The following is a 19,681-nucleotide window of genomic DNA, read 5'->3' on the forward strand; positions in this document are numbered from 1 at the left end:
TTCTCCACCTGCACTCCAGGACTGAGGCGGAGTTCATCACGGGTACGAGTGGCGATTGTGGTGGTGGTGGTGGTGGTTTAATGTGATGATAATGATGGTGATGATGATGATGATGATACTTAATGCTTAGATTTTTAGTAGTAATAGTAGTAGTAGTAGTAGTAGTAGTAATGATGAGGCATAACAATGATGATGACACAATAACAAAGGTGACTGGTGATGTGGTGTCCCGCAGAGGTGATGTCGGGGCGGAGTTGGCTCGGGGCGCGTCGCAAGCATGGGCGGGACAACGCGTGGGCGTGGGCAGACTCCGGCACGCCCCTCAACTACACACGCTGGGCAGGGAGTGAGCCAGCCAGCCTACAGCAGGACTTGTGTGCCGCCGTGAGTGTCTCTCTCTCTCTCTCTCTCTCTCTCTCTCTCTCTCTCTCTCTCTCTCTCTCTCTCTCAGTACTAAGCCCGTGGGAATTACCTTTAATTTATTTTCCCGTGAGTGAGCTCCAGCAAACTCATATTCTTTAGTGCACTGAAGAGCTGAGTAAATATATAAATTAATGAGGGTAACTCTAAGGAACTCAAAGGAAGAACAAACACCAGCAGTCACCGGAATGGAAAGGCAGAAGGAGGAGGAGGAGAAGGAGGAGGAGATGGAAGATGAGATTAAAGAGGAGGAGGAGGAGCAATGAAGAAGAACGAGAAGGAAGAAGGATAAATACGAGAGGAGGAGAAAGAAGGGAAATGAAAAGAGGAGGGAAATGAAAGAAAAAGGAATAGAGCTACAGAAAAAAAACGAAATTCAAGAACAAGAACAAAACGGAGGATAATGAAGGAGGAAGAAGAAGAAGGAAAATAATACGAGAAAAAAAGGGGAGAACAAGAAGGAAAAGATTGGAAATGGAAAAGAATTGAGGGAAAAAATTTAGAATCCATAATCAACTAAAAACTTTCCTGTGGTCTTGTTACTTCATTCCTGTAAAAAGTTTAAAGTTTTGGAAGAAGAAGACGAGGAGGAGGAGGAGGAGGATCGAGGAGGAAGATTGAAGATGAAAGATGGAGGAGGTTTGCTGAGTTGTTACTGCGTCCTCTCTCTCTCTCTCTCTCTCTCTCTCTCTCTCTCTCTCTCTCTCTCTCTCTCTCTCTCTCTCTCCGGCGTTCATTTTATTATTCAATTTGTCACTTTACTGCCAGACTGAAATATTTAAGACTCCCCTAATAGACTAGAAGTCTCTCCACCTCGTTTTCTTTCATGACTTTTCTCTTTCTTTTGTTTTCTTTCATTTCCTTCTTCTTATTTTTATTAGCTTTATTGAAAGACTGATCTCTCACGTCTGTTTTTCTTTCATTTTCTTCTTGTTCCTCTTCTTCCTTCTCTTCCTTATTTATTTTTTTCTTTCTCTCATTTTCTTTCTTTCTTGGTGCGGCCTTCTTTCCCTCCTGGCTGAGAAACTGTTCACAAAGAGAAATAAGAGTAAAGAGAGTAATAAATAAACTAAGTAAAATAAATATCTACAAGGGAGGAGAAAAGTACTGCAGAGAGGGAAGTGTACGAGTGTCTGTAAATAAAGGAAGGAAAATACTGATAAAAGTTAGAATATGCTGATGAAGGAAAGGGGAAACATCGTAAAGGGGAAGAATTTTGAGGCTCGTAAATTCTGGAACACCAATAACTCGGGATATGTAAAGAAAACGGGAAGATGGCTAGGAAACAAAAGAAAATGGAGCTGTGTTCGTGAGAGAGAGAGAGAGAGAGAGAGAGAGAGAGAGAGAGAGAGAGAGAGAGAGAGAGAGAGAGAGAGCTGATCAGTTTATTTGGCTCATGATTCAATGCTAGTATAATCTTCCTTCCTATTTTTTCCATATTTTTAGTTTGATTTGTCTGTCTGTCAGTGTATCTATGAGTTAAGTGAGTGTGTCTGTGTGTTGCAGGTTGAGCCCAGTGGAGCGTGGGTGGCGGTGGCGTGCAGCGATGGTGAAACTGCTTACGTGATCTGTGACTATGTGCCTGGTGAGTAGTAGTAGTAGTAGTAGTAGTAGCAGTAGTAGTAGTAGTAGTAGTTATTGTGTAATCTCTCGTCATACATTCTTCTTCCTTCCTCCTCTTCCTCATCATTCATATTATCTTCCTCCTACTCCTTTATTATCCTACATCTCTCACTTTGAATAAAATAGTGTAACCCTCCTTCGTCGCTCCACCAACACCCCTCCTCCACCGCCACTAACACTGATTCCTTCCCCCCCGCCAGGCTACAACCCCTTCATGCTGGTGGGGCCCGTAGTAGCGGTGTGCGGGGTGGTGGTGCTCGTGCTCAGCGTGGAGGTCTGCGTCAGGAGGCGGGAGTTCATCACCAAGAACCCTGAGGCGATTACTGATGACCAGGACGACGATAGACAGGTGAGGGTGAAAGTGGTGCACGTACTCACACACACACACACACACACACACAGTTTAGAGAACGAGACATTACGAGCTTGACTCAGGCCTGTGAAAATACAATTATAGATAAGAACACACACACACGCACACACACACACACACACACACACACACACACACACACACACACACATACAGACATATTATTATCAATATTATTATTATTATCATTAGTAGTAGTAGTAGTAGTAGTAGTAGTAGTAGTAGTAGTAGTAGTAGTAGTAGTAGTAATAGCAATAATGGTAGTGGTAGTAATAATAATAATAGTAATAGTAGATGCAGTTTATTGATAAAATATGTTTACAAAGAATATGGGAATTTTTTCTACAAAATAGTAATATTTAGCAAAAAGTGGTGAATAAAAACAGAACACACACACACACACACCTTTGGTCTTTAATACATATACACCTACATATTTTACATACATATACACATATTTACATAAAGTCAAGTTAAGTAAAAGTTTATTCACCTGAAAACCATCACTTACAGTACATATATATGTGATTATAATAATTATTATGGTCTAGTATACATACGTTCATACAAAGTACATTTTTTTCCCCTTTACCCTTTCAATAAGTTACAATTGCCTTTTTTTTTATCAGCATTCACTTCACTGTCATCCACTACATACCAGAAAGACACGTACTGCATTGCACTCTACATTCCCTTTACCCTTCACTCTTCACCACCAGGAGCAGTATTCAGAAACTCTGCTCCCTCACCACGACTATTTTCAAAGGCCACAGAGACGATTAGCCGTGTTCTCAAGAGTGTTTATCCTGTTCACAATGTAGAAATGTTGTTACTCTGCCTCTGTACCACGAAAACACCCTTAAAAACCTGTATCACTTAAACTAAACCCTTTTGAAAGTAGAAGAGGTGCGGCGCTGGTGTTTCAAAATATGGTACCTGACGCATAACAGGCCGCCAGACAAAACCTACCATTACACACAGCTGCCCTGCCACAGCCTTCACCTGCTTAATTTAACGGCTCCCTCTGGCGGTAACTCATCCCATATTCCCTTTCGTCCCTACTTACTGACACCCCTAATGTATAACACGCCTCGCCTGCTTATGGCCTCTCGTCTATCTCATCAACTGCCTGCCTGGCTGCACATGGGATGGAGAGGGTCTATGGCGTGACAGTGTGAATGGACAGGGATGTTAGGAGGTAACGAGACCAGATGGTGTTGGATACTCGACAGAGCCCCAAGCATTCGTCTGACAGGTGTGTGTGTGTGTGTGTGGGTGGGTGGGTGGGTGGGAGGGAGGTGTTTCAGTTGTGAAGGAAGGTACTGTGCAAGTGAAAATGTGGGGACTGTCGGTAAAATATGGGTCAGTGAGTATTGAATGATTAACGTTAAGGCTAGGAAAATTGTACGGTGCAGGAAAAGAGTGAAATGTTGTAAAAAAAAAAAATCTAGGGATGGAGCTGCGTTAACTGTGACACCACCATGACACTCAAGGAAGCGAAAGTGATGAATGATACGTGAAATTAAAGAACATGGCAGCAGAATGACCAAATAGAAGACAAGCAAAACATAAATGGTAGAAAAAAAAAAAAAAACACTGAATACAAACAGGAGTATCATGTAGGTGCAACAATAACAAAAGTATTTCCCCTCACGAAGCTTCACGTAGCGCAGTTCATTCAAAGCAAACAAGGTAATTCCAGTGTTCCGCAGCCACTCAACTGAACTGGCGATGTTACGCGTGACCAGACTTTGGGTAGGCGTGTTTTGTTGTCCAGGCGTGAAGTTTAACACCTACCCACCGCTCTCTGTCCCTCCTCCTCCTATACACACACACACACACACACACACACACACATACTACTTGTCTTTGCTTTGTTTGGCGACACCCCTGCCCTCCCCTGCCCTTAGAGGCAGAAATATACAATTCACAGGAAAGAAAAAAAAAAAAAAGTAAGAGTGTTGGAATCTTCAGACGATTAAAAAATAATTCTAAAGTCCACAGATTTGATCAGGAATGAAAAACACTTTAAAAGTATGAACTGTTTTTACAAACAATTTAAAGTTAGTTAACAGCTCAAATAAAGAAATAAAAAAATACGAAACGTCAACATTTCACACTTTAAAATGGATGTAGATCACTCTGAAGTCCACATATTTAACTTAACAGGAATAAAGAACACTTTAAGTCATGAACAGTTTTTAGAAGTAACAAACACTTAACTATAGGTCGAAATGAAAAGTCTGTAGAGGCACTTGAAAAAAAAAAAAAACGGAAATCCGACCCGACCAATATTTACGTAGAAATAACAGCTAAATCACTATATTTCCCTTAACAGACGTATGAAAAACATTTAAAACATCACAAAATATTTTTACAAACCATAAAAACTTACTTAGAAATATACCAGCTAAAAATTTGAAATAAAAAATAAATTTGAATCTGGCCAGACTCTGACAAACTATCATGGCGGCGCAGGCGACCTCAGCGGAGGAGATGGCAGCCACTCTTTCTTACTCGTTACTTGGGGGCTATTTACTTATTATCTGGATTAATTTTTGCTGTGTGTGTGTGTGTGTGTGTGTGTGTGTGTGTGTGTGTGTGTGTGTGTGTGTGTGTGTGTGTGTGTGTGTGTGTGTGTGTCCCGCTTCCAATATATATCACCCTTTCCAGCCTTTTCTTCCACCCCTACTCTTCCCACCTACTCATTCCTGTCCCCTACCTAATGCTAACCATCTCTGTGGCCTTTGGAAATAGTTGTGAGAGAGCAGAGCGCCTCAGAACACGGGCCTGATGCTGCATCACGACGCTTGATTGCTAACCTGGTTACGATTCATCATCCTCGGTGATTCATACATAACATTAATTATTCATAGCGAGTAAATCACAAACTACATTTTTTTTTATGGATATTCTCAGTTCATGAAGCTTGTCAGATGATTCCATATATCTATTTATGATTTCAAGGGTCATATGTCACAGGAGTTTATTTATTTATTTATTTATTTATTTTTATATTGATGCAAATAATAAATTAGCAAGACCTGCGTCCACCTGCGTCAGTAAATGTTTCCTGCGATCAAGTCTGTCTAAAGGCTTCATTATCACCACATTGGATTATCACAATACTTGATTATCTTCTGATACTACTAGCTACTACTAATAATAATGATAATAATAATAGTAATAATGAAAACAACTACTTTCTATCTTCTAAATTTCTGAGTTTTATTATTATTATTATTATTATTATTATTATTATTATTGTTATTAATATTATTATTAATAGTAGTAGTAGTATTTGTTATTGTTTTGTGTGTGTTGTTTAAATCTTTTCATATCAATTAATTCATCGCCTAAATATTTTTTTTTTCCTAACCAGTGAGTTAGCCAGCAGCCTGAAGAGAGCTAAGTGTTGTGCGTGTGTTGTTGTGTGTTGGTGTGTGCTGGTGTGTTGGTGTGTGCTGGTGTGCTGCTGGTGTGTTGCTGGTGTGCTGGGAGGGAGGAAGGCGAATACCTACTACATGTTCATTAAAACTGCAATAAAATACATAATGATAATCCGATAACATTATCATCTGATCCTAAAATATATTAAATGGGGGAGGGTAAAGGGGACGCCATTACAGACTGCAGGTCATTGCGATAGAGTAATAGTAGTAGTAGTAGTAATAGAAATAATAGTAAGTTTCATTTTTCATATACGTACAGACACACACACACCACCACCACCACCACCCCGGATGACATAACCTCCCCATCATCAGTCTGTTAACCAGCGAGCAGTAAATAAGCAGAGGTAGTCTTATTACATCGTCACCGCCTCGTTCATTACCTGCCCGCGCCACTCTTGCACCTGCACCCATTAGTGATTACCTGTCTCGAATATAGTCTTTAAAAACCCGTCCCTTTAAATCAATACGGTTCAGAATTATGATGACGACTATTAATTTTCTCCCAGATACGTACAAACTACAAAAAGGACATATTTATTTACTTATTTCATTTGTTTACTCCTTAACACTCACCCACTCGCTCACTCACCCACGGAAACTTCATCCCCACCCACAGCTGACTCATGAAGGGGCGGGAGGTACGGGAGGGGAAAGTGACGCACGGCAGGAGTAGTCAGGCAGGCAAGGAGGCGTGTTAATATTTTGAATGCTTGTGTTTCGGTCTGCAACTGGAGTGAGGCTGAGGTGGAGGAGGAGGAGGAGGAAACCTTAAGCCGATTAGTCTTAGTGGATCGAAGGTGCGAATGGAGGGGGAGGGGGAGGAGGAGGAGGAGGAGAAAGTGTGCAAAGTGAAGGAAGAATAGGAAGGGAAACAGGAGGAGGAGGAGGAGGAGGAAGTGTGCATGGCGTAGGAATAGCAACAGGAGGAGGAGGAAGAGGAGGAGAAAGTGTGCAATGCGAAGGAAGATCTGAAGGAAGAGCAGGAGGAGGAGGAGGAGGAGAAGGAGGAGGAGGAGGAGGAGGAGGAGGAGGAGGAGAAGGAGAAAGAGGAGAAAGAAATGCAAGAACAGGAGGAGTAGAAAAGTACAGTGAAGGAGCAGAAGGAGGAAGAGGAGGAGGAGGAGGAATACAAGGCGAAGGAAGAGCAAGAACAGGAAGTGAGGAGGAGGAGGAGGTGGTGGAGGAAACAGGAAGATGAAGATGTATGCAAGTATGAAGGAGGAGGAGGCGAAGGAGAGAAGAAGAGGAGGAGGAAAGAGAAGCGAAAGAGGAGGAAGAGGAGGAAGAGGGGGTGACAGCAGTAGTAACAATAATACGACAAATTTATTCTTTTGTCTTCAGCCAGATGGAAAATACATATTGAAATTGGAGACAAGTAACAAGAAACACACAATGCAAAGTAAAAATGACAATAATAATAATAGTGATAATAATCCTCTCTCTCTCTCGCTCTCTCTCTCTCTCTCTCGTACCACATAAACATCTCATTAAATTAAGAAAACAATGGCCAATGAGGAATACTGAATAAGGAACATATATATTACAGTAAAGAATGGTGGAGAGGCGAATATATCAAGAAATTTTAACACCAGTGGATTATAAAAAAGTAGCAAAATTATTAGTAATGAAGGAGAGAGGGAAGGAAGGAAGGAAGGAAAGAAAGTAGGCTAAGATGTGGGTAGACTCTCTCTCTCTCTCTCTCTCTCTCTCTCTCTCTCTCTCTCTCTCTCTCTCTCTCTCTCTCTCTCTCTCTGGTACTGCCTACAAGCAAGCAGACACTTACAGTTCATTGGGAGAGGAGCGAGGAAGAGAGAGGGAGAGAATGAGCTGGGACAAGACGGGAGAATGTTGTGAGGTTATGGGAGATTAAAGGGAGAGTTGTGAGAGGGAAGAGAACTAGCAGAGGGAAGCTGTGAGAGAGAGAGAGAGAGAGAGAGAGAGAGAGAGAGAGAGAGAGAGAGAGTGTGTGTGTGTGTGTGTGTGTGTGTATGTGTGTAAAAGCTTGCAGGTGGAAAGTAAGAGGCTGTTATAACGGTCTAGTGTGTGGGGGGAGGACGGAAGAGATCATACGCTCATGGCAAATAAATAAACAAAATAAATAAGTGAATGATAATAATCTTGAGGTAATGAACTGTGAGGTGAGAGAGAGAGTGTGAATGAAACCTGCTGAAAAAAAAAGAGAGAAAAAAAAAGACTTCTTAAAAAATGTTTAAATAAGAGGGAAAACCCATGGAAATTTTGCAGCTGTGAGAAGAATAATGTTGAAATACTAGCTATAAGCAAAATAGGTCACGTGAGAGTTATGAAATAGAGGAAAGCTGTGAGGTGAGAGAGAGAGAGAGAGAGAGAGAGAGAGAGAGAGAGAGAGAGAGAGAGAGAGAGAAAGAGAGAAAGAGAGAAACCTGCTGAAGAAGGAGAAAAAGGCTCGTAAAATATTTGAATAAGGAGGGAAAAACTGAAGAAATATTATGCTTATGAAAATGTTGAAGTAAAAAAAGTAGATTGTATGAGAGGTATGAGTTCTCAGAAGCAGAGAGAGAGAGAGAGAGAGAGAGAGAGAGAGAGAGAGAGTGTGTGTGTGTGTGTGTGTGTGTGTGTGTAAAGGCCTGTGAGAGAAGAAGAGTTTCGTAAAATATATGAGTAAGGGAAAACACTAAAAATCTTACAGTGCTTATGAAAAGTTAGAGCATAGAGGCGGCGGTGAGGTATAGAGGAGGAAGAGGAGGAGGAGGAGGAGGAGGAGGAGGAGGAGGAGGAGGTGGGAAGGATGGGAGGTGGGGGCAGGCTATCTTAAAGTTACAAGGTACTGGAGAGGCTAGTCAGGAACGCAAAATAATATGTAGTAAGCTAGTAGAGAAGATTTGGGAGGCTTTCATGAGACGGTGTGGTGTACAACGACCGGTATTCTGAAACGCTTCGCTCTCTCACCATGACTGTTTTCAAAGGCCATAGAGATGATTAGCCGAGTTCTGAAGAGCGTTTCTCCTGTTAATAACGTAGAAATCATGTTAATATATCATTGTAATTGTAAAAACAGCCTTAAAACCCCGTGCCACTTCAACTAGAGCCTTTTGAAAGTAGAGGAGGTGCGGCGAGGAAGTGTTTCAGAATATGGTCCGTAGTGTGGACGAAAACACACACACACACACACACACACACACACACTGAAGATTCCAGTCCCTAGAGAAAATAGTTATATAAAAAATTAAAAGAAGTGTCTTGAAACCTCCCCCCTTGAAAGAGTGTAAGTCATAGGAAGGAGGAAATACAGAATCAGGTAGAGAGTTCCTGAGTGTACCAGTAGAAGGGATGAAAGACTTGGAGTACAGGTCAACTCTTGCATTACGAAGGCGGACAGAATAGTGATGAAAGACTAGGAGTACTGGTCAACTCTTGCATTAAGGAGGTGGACAGAATAGTGATGAAAGACTGGGAGTATTGGTCAACTCTTGCATTAAGGAGCTTGACAGAATAGTGAGAAATTTGTGTTGTAGTTAAACCTGTATGACATAGGAAAGGACAGAATTAACTTGCATTAGGGATTTGGACAGAATAGTAATGAAAGACTAGGAGTACTGGTTAACTCTTGCATTAGGGAGGTGGATAGAATAGTGAGAGGGCAGCGTTATAGATAAGGGCACGTGACGTAGGGCAGGGCAGGACTTGATTTGCACAGGGGCGGTGCCGTGTAGCGCTATGGTGCCTTTCACAGGTGGAGGCGCCTTCAGGTGTGGTCAATCCAGGCTTCTCCAGGGCACAGGTGTTTCCAGCGTCCTCCGCCCCTCCTGCCGCCACCACCGCCTTCACCACCTCCTCCTCCACACCCTCCTCCTCCCTGTCCACCCCTCCAGCCACCACCACCATCACCACCACTACCCCTGCCACCACCACCTCCTCTCCACCTGAAGTCATTGCCACATAGACGTCAGGAATGCACCACTATCATCATCACCACCACCACCACCACCACCACCACCACCACCTCCTCCAGGGCTACAGACGGAGGCGATGAAGAGGTGGAGGCAGGGCAGGAGGGCTTAAGGCAAGAGTTACGGGGTGTCTGGGCAAGGCTGAGTGCAGGGGGATGAGAGGAAAGGGACTAGTGTGCTGAATGAAGGGCGTTAGTGGAGGTACCTGGTGGAGATTTAAGGCGAGGTGGGAGGAGCTAGCGGCGGGAAGGGGTGGAGGACATAATGGAGGGGAAAGAGGAGGAAGAGGAGAGGAATGGGATTAAGACTTTGCTAATTCTCATAATCGGTGATGACATTTTAACAGCTCAGTCATAAAGCACTGGAGCAGGAGGAGGAGGAGGAGGAGGAAGAGGAGGTGAGAGGAGCAAGTCGAGGAGTAGGAGGAGAAAATTCAAGAGAAGATGATACTAATAAAAGTAATAGAGATGAAAACAGAGAAAATCGTGAAAATAGAGAGAGGAGAAGAGGAAGAGGAGAAAATAAAATAGAAGACGATAATAATAACATTAGTAATAATTGCAGAGAGAGAGAGAGAGAGAGAGAGAGAGAGAGAGAGAGAGAGAGAGAGAGAGAGAACCCTCCCACAAGCACACACAAAAAAGTAAACAAATATAAACACAAATAAACAGTGATGGTGGTGGTGGTGGTGGACGGTAGTAATGGTGGTGGTAGTGTAGGTGAGATGACCAGGTGTGTCTTGCCACAGGTGGACCCGGGAATCATTAATTACGGCTACGGGCACTTCGAGGAGGAGGAGTCGGAGCAAGGGAGAGGCGGCGGCGGCGGGCAGCAGGAGGCGGAGGCGCAGCAACAGACACAGCAGCAGACGCAGCAACAGACGCAGCCCATGCCCCGCCTGTCCTTCAAATCCTTCACCAGCATGCAGAAGGAGGGAGGAGCAGCACCATCCAAACCCAACCCACAGAACTCCAAGCCAAGGATACAAACTGTCGTGGTGTCTCCGAGTAGCGAAAAGGAGCGGAAGGAGGACGAGGAGAAGGAGGATAAAGAAGAGAAAGAGGAGGAGGAGGAGGAAACTGCAGGTCCCAAAGTGGAGGTAGTCCCGGCTTCTCCCTCCTCTCTATCTCCCCCTTCCATAGAGGAGAACTCCCCCTCCCAGGAGAACCTTGAGTTACTTCTGTCTCCCAAAACTTTAGAGTGATTTGGTCATGTTTATCTTAGGGTGACCTGTCCTACCCTCCCATCCTCTCTCCCTCCCTCCTTCCCTCCCTTCTTCATTGACCTGCACGTGACCTTCTCTCTCTCTCTCTCTCTCTCTCTCTCTCTCTCTCTCTCTCTCTCTCTCTCTCTCTCTCTCTCTCTCTCTCTCTCTCTCTCTCTCTCTCTCTCTCAGTATTGAACGGGTAACGAGCAAATAAAAGATGAATTGGGAACCAAAAAAATGAAAATAAAAAGGAAAGAAAGTAAAAAGAGACGTGGTAATTAAATTGTAGCAGGACTTTTCTTCTTCTTTATTCTCTTCCTGTCTTCTTTTTTCTTCCCTTTTTTCTTTTTTTTTCTTTTATTTTTCATTACGACTTGATATGTAATTAAAGAGTCGTATTATATTAGAAGAGGAAGAGGAAGAAAAGAAGAAGAAGAGCAAGAAGAAGAAGGGATTATGAATTATTATTATATACTATGATTATTATCATCATTATCATCATCATTACTGTATGTTCTTGTACTTGTCATTGTTGTCATTGCTGTTATTACTATAACTGTATTAGTGCAATTCCACGTGTAACACTCGAGGTTGACAGGCGGGGCTAAATAGAAGGGGAGATAGACTGTGATAGATAATATAATGAAACGTTATAGAGAGGCCTTAAATATACTCTCTCTCTCTCTCTCTCTCTCTCTCTCTCTCTCTCTCTCTCTCTCTCTCTCTCTCTCTCTCTCTCTCTCTCTCTCTCTGGTCTAGTTTACCGCCCTCATTTATTACCAAGGAAAGTATTAATTAATTTCTTGATACTAACTTACTTTCCTTCTCTTACAACCCTTCCCTCCTTCCTCTCTTCCTCCCTCGCCCCCTCCCTCACCTCTTGTAGTGATACTGTGTGTGTGTGTGTGTGTGTGTGTGTGTGTGTGTGTGTTCTTCTACGGTTGTTTTTCTTGTTCTTTTTTTAACTAGCTATACTTGTTATCTATATAGCTGTCTATCTAGTATTAATTAGGGTTATATATCAATAGAGAGATTGAGAGTTAGTCAAGATGTTATTATTATTATTATTATTATTATTATTATTATTATTATTATTATTATTATTATTATCATTATCTTGGGTACACTTATGTATGCTATGTTTGTGTGTGTGTGTGTGTGTGTCTGTGTGTGTACGGTTTACAAGTTGACAGGACATGATAACAGCACACACACACACACACACACACACATACACACACACAGTTCCCAGGAAGTATGGACGTTTATTCAATCAAAACATTCCATCATTAATTAATCTAGCTCCGCCCTGAACCTCCTATAGCCGTGGCCAGAACCCAGGCACCATAACACACTTACTGTACTTACGTAGTGTGTTCCCGCAACCCGCATTCAGAAGCGCTTTGCTGTCTCACCACCTTCACAGCGGGAGCGCTTTGGGTGCCTCGGTTTCTGGCCACGAGTATACAAAGGTGGTTCTCCAGCAGAAGTAGAGGTAACGTAGCGCCGTTTTGTAGACACGGGTGATGCAGAGAAATCCTGCAGAAGTGGCGGAGGCGACTTACACTACACGATCGTTCATTAAGGGTTTTCAGGGTGTAGCTGGAAGTGGTGGTGTAACAAGGATGGCAGGCAATAACCAACAAATCATCCTCTCCTCTCCCCCTCTCCCCCCCAACCTTTATTTCCAGGAAGATGCAGGCAATTTGCTCCTTCCCTTGTTATGCCTTGTTCCATTGCGAGACCCCGTCCCCCAGTACTACGTTGCTGTGAAGGGTAAGGGCCTGGGGATGTCAAGGGAGGTTGTGGCAGGCCCGAGCACTCCCTGTACTGTGCCACCCCGCCCCTCGTCCCCTGTAAGTGAAGTTATAACAGCATCCCGGCGAAGAGGAAGAGAAATGTGGGGGAAATGGCAATAATCTTGGCTCACTTATTTCCAAAGACTGACTGTACTCATCTCTGGGATAAATATATGATGCGCTTTCAAGTCCTTATCTACAACTACACAATAAAGAGATCAGTATTGAGATTAATGAACTGAATGAATCTAAACTTAATCCAACCCTCAGATGAAAACACTAAAGCTATTCAAATATTATCTGAGAAATGTAACTTCGTTATGTATAAGATCTAGTTATAGCAAGGTCTTGAAAGCTCCTGCCCCCTTCCTTTACAGCTTCTCATCTCAGCTCCCCTAACCCAAAACACAGAGAAGTCTCCCCAAGTCGCCCCACACGTCTCAGGTCATCACCATATCATTATCGTACGTGACATTCCATGCTAGCCTATGCCCAGAGTTCAAGCTTAACATAGAAGTGCTCGTTTTCTCAATATTGTACTGAATAAAGGTATAAGATAATTAATGGTGCCCTTTCTCTCCACATCACTTTGTTACAGAAAATTTTGGAATAGTCCAGTGTCCTCGCGCCCATCAGTACATTACATTCTGGTATCATGACGACCCACGCAATTTATTTAATTTACAGATCTCTCTCTCTCTCTCTCTCTCTCTCTCTCTCTCTCTCTCTCTCTCTCTCTCTCCATTGAGGCATAAAGGGATAAGTCATCAGCTCTTCCAGTACCAATCTCAAAATATGCTGGTTCAGTCCGATCGGCCGCTCAGCGTGGCATAACACTGATCCCCGGCACTCATTTGGGGTGTCGGGCTGGCCATTACCTCCTACTTGTTTACGCTTGATACGGGCAACGTCCAGGGCCATCGGAGATAAGGGGTTCGCCACTCCAGTAAAAGCCCTGCCTTTTCCCAGGGGAATACTCTCATTTCTCCTTAATCAGCTTCAGGCTATGAAATATAATAAAACATACCTAATACTCACCCACAGATAATAGCAATAACATCAGTAACCCTATAGCAGCTACATGTACGATAATAGAAATAATGCGTACGAGGATGGCAGTTGTATTGAAATGTGCCAAATCTCTGCAAGAAAAAAAGTAAAACCTTTATAATTTCGTAAGACATTCTTATACAAAAAAACCTGTCAAATCAATATGAAAAAAGAAATGAAACTTATTAACATTCAGATATATTTTACAGCTAGTTATACGAGGGAGGTGATAGGAAACAGCGTGCAGGAGGTGGCAACAGTGGACGCGGGGGTATTTAAAAACAAACCCGAGCATTGGGGCCAGGCACACACACAGGGCACAAGAAGTTGCAATTTAAATCCTCCACTCTGGATGTTTTGAAGTCCTTTACCAGCTACCTCGCCAGTGCCGCAAGCATGGTCCGCCCTGCACATACCCCGTGAGTCATTGAACCTGTGTGTATATAGAAATAAGATAGAAATCAAGTGAAATGGTAATGCCGATTGTTACCTTGGGTTGCTATGGACGCCCTGCCACCACATCACACGCAGAGTATGGGTGTGTGTGGTGCTCCCTATACTGGCAAACATAAGGGTAGGCGGATTAATTAAGTGCCAGTGATTACACATATATGAGTGTGGGTAAAACTGCAGGGTTGGACCTCCCCCTTTTCCTCCATCCCACCCCCCCTACCCTCCCCAACAAGCTTGGGGGCCTGTGGGGAATCGGGGGTTTTGGGGGGGAGAGACATAAAAGAGCGATAAACGGAATTTGGAAATTTAAGGAAATTTCTCTAGAAATTTACGTAGAATAAAAAAAAATTGGGGATAAAATTTAAGTTTCAACCAATACGCCAGAATAATTATATACCTAACCTAACCTAGCCGGCCCCCCTGAACACCCCGTAAGGTTATTAACCTAACCTAACCTTAACCTAACCCAACCGGGGGGGCTGCGCCCCCCCTGGACCGCCCCCTAAGGTTACTAACCTAACCTAACCTTAACCTAACCTAACTGGGGGGGCTGTGCCCCCCCTGGACCCCCCTTAAGGTTACTAACCTAACCTAACTTATATCCTTGGCTAGTAACCTAGCCATGCGATAGTAACTTAGCCACGCAATAACAGTACAGTACCTAGGGAAATTTCCCTAGGTTGAAAAAATGCAACCTATCTCCTGCCATGGCACAGCTAAGAGTATATCAGCAGGCCACCCTTGCCAGCTTGTGTAGCTTCACTCAGAAGGGATGATTGTGGATTTAGTTTCTGGAGGCGGCGCACTATTAATTTGTGTAGCTTCACTCAGAAGGGATGATTGTGGACTTAGTTTCTGGAGGCGGCGCACTATTAATTTGTGTAGCTTCACTCAGAAGGGATGATTGTGGACTTAGTTTCTGGAGGCGGCACGCAATTAATTTAATTACTACGGCCTTACAAAAGCTTTCCCCACATTGAAAACATCACAGACATGTTCTGTAGTAAGTACTCTATCACATTGCAATGTGTTTTTCATGAATAGAGAGGAGGTCCAACCCTGCAGATATACTTGAGTGTGTTGTATAAGTCAGTGTTAGGTACTGGTGTGGTTCTCCACATCCTAGCCCTGCCCCGATGTATTTTGGTATAGCTAATCCCCCGTGCATGGAATGGTCAGTGTTAGCTGGTGGTGTTTTTGTTTATTTTATCTTCAGATATATATATGTTAGAGTATGATAAAGTAGATACTGGTGTGGTTCATCTCAGTTATTTTACTTTTTAATGTTTTTTTTTTTTTTAATGAGGTATTGTTATTGTCATTGTATTTTTGTTGCTATTTTTGTTACTTTTTTTTTATTCTTTATGGTACTGTTAATTATATCACCAAGTCTTTTACCAGATTATCTTGAAGCCTCTTTGCATGTTCTTTTTTTTTTTCTTTTTTTTTTATGTAGGAAGGACATTGGCCGAGGGCAACAAAAATCTAATAAAAAAAAATCCCCACTGAAATGCCAGTCCCATAAAAGGGTCAAAGCAGTGGTCAAAAATTGAAGAATAAGTGTCTTGAAACGTCCCTCTTGAAGGAATCCAAGTCATAGGAAGGTGGAAATACAGAAGCAGGCAGGGAGTTCCAGAGTTTACCAGAGAAAGGGATGAATGATAGAGAATACTGGTTAACTCTTGCGTTAGAGAGGTGGACAGAATAGGGGTGAGAAAAAGAAGAAAGTCTTGTGCAATGAGGCCACAGGAGGGGAGGCATGCAGTTAGCAAGATCAGAAGAGCAGTTAGCATGAAAATAGCGGTAGAAGACAGCTAGATATGCAACATTGCGGCGGTGAGAGAGAGGCTGAAGAGAGTCAGTTAGAGGAGAGGAGTTGATGAGACGAAAAGCTTTTGATTCCACCCTGTCTAGAAGAGCAGTATGAGTGGAACCCCCCCCAGACATGTGAAGCATACTCCATACATGGACGGATAAGGCCCTTGTACAGAGTTAGCAGCTGGGGGGGGTGAGAAAAACTGGCGGAGACGTCTCAGAACGCCTAACTTCATAGAAGCTGTTTTAGCTAGAGATGAGATGTGAAGTTTCTAGTTCAGATTATAAGTAAAGGACAGACCAAGGATGTTCAGTGTAGAAGAGGGGGACAGTTGAGTGTCATTGAAGAAGAGGGGATAGTTGTCTGGAAGGTTGTGTCGAGTTGATAGATGGAGGAATTGAGTTTTTGAGGCATTAAACAATACCAAGTTTGCTCTGCCCCAATCAGAAATTTTAGAAAGATCAGAAGTCAAGCGTTCTATGGCTTCCCTGCGTGATATGTTTACCTCCTGAAGGGTTGGACGTCTATGAAAAGACGTGGAAAAGTGCAGGGTGGTATCATCAGCGTAGGAGTGGATAGAACAAGAAGTTTGGTTTAGAAGATCATTAATGAATAATAAGAAGAGAGTGGATGACAGGACAGAGCCCTGAGGAACACCACTGTTAATAGATTTAGGAGAAGAACAATGACCGTCTACCACAGCAGCAATAGAACGGTCAGAAAGGAAACTTGAGATGAAGTTACAGAGAAGGATAGAAACCGTAGGAGGGTAGTTTGGAAATCAAAGCTTTGTGCCAGACTCTATCAAAAGCTTTTGATATGTCCAAGGCAACAGCAAAAGTTTCACCAAAATCTCTAAAAGAGGATGACCAAGACTCAGTAAGGAAAGCCAGAAGATCACCAGTAGAGCGGCCTTGACGGAACCCATACTGGCGATCAGATAGAAGGTTGTGAAGTGATAGATGTTTAAGAATCTTCCTGTTGAGGATAGATTCAAAAACTTTAGATAGGCAGGAAATTAAAGCAATAGGACGGTAGTTTGAGGGATTAGAATGGTCACCCTTTTTAGGAACAGGTTGAATGTAGGCAAACTTCCAGCAAGAAGGAAAGGAATTTGTGGCTGACATGCACCTCACTCATGCAGGAAGCGGATGCTGACCTCCACCCCCAAGGCAGGAGCCAAGCCACCAGAGGAACTCCCAAAGCTGTCCACTACCTCCTCCTCTGCAGCCACCACCCCTACCAAGCGCCGCCGCTCTTCCTTGTATCCCAGAAAGAAGGTTCACTAATTGGTCATTCTGCTCGTATATCCATTGTTTAATACTGTTGCCTCTTAAAAATTCTCACAAGGGAGTCTTTATGTTCCCATCCTCTTCCTTACACTACCAACCTTTCACTAACTATATTTCCTGCACCTGCATCTTCTCATCATCCAAACATCCATCCTGCCAGTTTCTTCAGCACCTCTCCCTCTACATTACTGCTGCAGAGTTCCAAGGGGCCCAATAAGTCCGGCAACACCCCAGCTCGCAGGCACAGGTTCCGGCCCGGCACTGTCGCCCTGAAGGAGATCCGCCACTACCAGCGCACCTGGAACACTCTCATCCCCAAACTGTCTTTCTCTCGGCTGGTGCGGGAGATCCTTGGAGAGTACCGTAGTGATCTCAGGTTTGCTTACTCCTGTGTTGATGTATTAGATGTAGTGGAGTGGTATAGATTTACATTGTCTTGTCCTCTTTGGAGCATTGCAGAAATACTAGAGAAATTAATCTGAAGGGAGGATTAATTGCTCATGAGAGATCATTCCTGGATATTAAACCTCTGGGAAGTAAGTAAAGGCATTTAGGTCACAAGAAATCATGAACGCCAGTGTGGATTTTGGTTGGATTGGCTTTCCCACCTATCAATCTATCTATCTATGGTGTTTGATGTCTGTTCTAAAGGACTCTCAAGGGAATTTGCAAGGTGGTGGAATGGAGGATGCTTATAGAGAGGAAATAAAATAAATGTAAATCCATCCTTGTCAGTAATTGGTCCTTATTCTGTCTTTTGAGGGCAGAAGTTGCAGGAATGAATGACTTGTTGAAATCTGCGTAACTATGACAATGTAATTTTCATTGTTTGGCTCGTGTGAATCTTTCCTTTACACTGCAGGATTCAGTCACTGGCATTGCAAGCCCTGCAGGAGAGTGCCGAGGTGTTCCTGACCGGCCTGCTGGAGAGAGCCAACCTGTGCAGCATTCATGCCCGTCGCATCACTATCACGCCGCCAGACATGAAGCTGGTCCGGCGCATCTTGGATGATTAGTGGTGCTTTCCTGGCCATTCGACCTCCTCCCAAGGCTTAGCCACTGGGGGAAGGGTATCTTACTAAATTCTGCAATCCTATCTTCCTCTGCATCACTACCTCTGTCACCTTTCCTCATGCATCTGCCATGAAAATCCTAGCCACTCCCATCTGGAAGCTGGCCATAGTGTGTGGCACACACACTTTAGAAGTATTATGTTTAAATTTTCAGAGAAATCACTTAGTTCATAAATTTTTAGATATATTTGTAAAGTGGCAAAGAAAATCCACCAGTGTAACTGTTCCATGTCTTTAAGGGTGTATTCTTTTTCCATGTGTGAAACAGTGTGAGGGGATGGAGCAGGGTGTTCTTTTGAAGGACTGTAACTCATAACAGTGCAGACAAAATGCATGTATTGAGGTCAGTTCTCATGTTTTTATATGTTTCCAATTTTTTATTTTATTTATGTACCAGGCTGACTGAAGAGACTAACTAGTCCACTCACTGCTCTTTGAGAACTAACAAATACAATGGCAGCATTCTTCCATCCTACTCATGGGGTTTTACAGTAGTTGTGTAGTTGCATTTCCAAGATTTGTTTTTCCTCTATATGTATGTATAATTAAAGGATCTAATTTGTACCTGACATTATACTTAGTCTTTTCACTGCCATTTTTCATAAAGAATCAATTTGTAAATGTATTTGTTTATCCCTAATGTTAGTGAAGTAATTCTTAGAATTTATCTGTTAGGTGGAATGCTCGCTAGCTGTATCATTCTTGTCAATAAAGCTGATGGCTGGTGTCTTATAGGAGTGTGAGGGGCACCAGAGCAAGTGCAGGACTCAGTAGGTGGAGGCAGATACCTGCCATAATATACATACCTAACAATGGGATGCTGACCTGACTAGCTTTGTCCTTGTCTGGGATGAAAGCTAATAAACCTAGGTTATGGAAGGCCCTTTTCAAAAGCTAAATTTTCTTTAAACCTGGTCCCAGATGGAGGGCTGTGACAGCAATCAGTACCTTTCCTTCCCAACCCCTGGGCCATGTACTATCTATCACACTCCTGACCGAGGTACGGCTTGAGGGAGGGGATTTCAGAGCGAATGAGGGAAATTAATCCCCATGGCTCTTTCCTCCAGAATGAAGGGAGGAAACATAAGAAATAAGCTTTGGCTTTCCTCTCCCTTCACTGACCATCCTGGTGAACTAGCCTACAACTTTGCTATCCTCCATGACCTAGAGCAATTGGTGCAACACCCTACT

General features: G+C 43.1%; 2 protein-coding genes across 4 annotated transcripts in view; both read left to right on the plus strand.

Moving 5' to 3' along the window:
* LOC135115576 (C-type lectin domain family 2 member L-like) overlaps nt 1–13,370 on the plus strand; it is a 63,291-nt gene extending 49,921 nt beyond the window's left edge. For 2 of the 3 annotated variants that reach the window (XM_064032492.1, XM_064032493.1), the window contains 5 exons: nt 1–42; nt 236–384; nt 1,927–2,005; nt 2,244–2,392; nt 10,549–13,370. The exon at nt 1–42 is cut by the window's left edge and continues 111 nt beyond it. In XM_064032492.1, the coding sequence (XP_063888562.1) occupies nt 1–42; nt 236–384; nt 1,927–2,005; nt 2,244–2,392; nt 10,549–11,004 (875 nt within the window). In that variant the 3' untranslated portion in view covers nt 11,005–13,370. The other variant, XM_064032494.1, reaches the window with a different exon arrangement.
* A 746-nt stretch (nt 13,371–14,116) lies between these two features.
* On the plus strand, nt 14,117–19,111 carry LOC135115577 (histone H3-5-like). Its single transcript, XM_064032495.1, has 4 exons — nt 14,117–14,275; nt 17,270–17,405; nt 17,615–17,793; nt 18,280–19,111. The coding sequence occupies exons 1-4, from the start codon at nt 14,253–14,255 to the stop codon at nt 18,431–18,433; spliced, it is 492 nt and encodes a 163-aa protein (XP_063888565.1). The 5' UTR covers nt 14,117–14,252; the 3' UTR covers nt 18,434–19,111.
* Nucleotides 19,112–19,681: the final 570 nt, after the last annotated feature.

This window comes from Scylla paramamosain, chromosome 29, assembly GCF_035594125.1.
Source record: "Scylla paramamosain isolate STU-SP2022 chromosome 29, ASM3559412v1, whole genome shotgun sequence".
NCBI lineage: Eukaryota > Metazoa > Arthropoda > Malacostraca > Decapoda > Portunidae > Scylla > Scylla paramamosain.

Excerpts from the sequence above, each read along its gene's own strand:
- LOC135115577 (XM_064032495.1), top strand. The coding sequence starts at position 14,253 with ATGGTCCGCCCTGCACATACCCC. Across the intron at positions 14,276-17,269 it reads GTCCGCCCTGCACATACCCC|GAAGCGGATGCTGACCTCCA; the intron begins GTGAGTCATTGA and ends TCACTCATGCAG. Across the intron at positions 17,406-17,614 it reads CCTTGTATCCCAGAAAGAAG|AGTTCCAAGGGGCCCAATAA; the intron begins GTTCACTAATTG and ends TTACTGCTGCAG.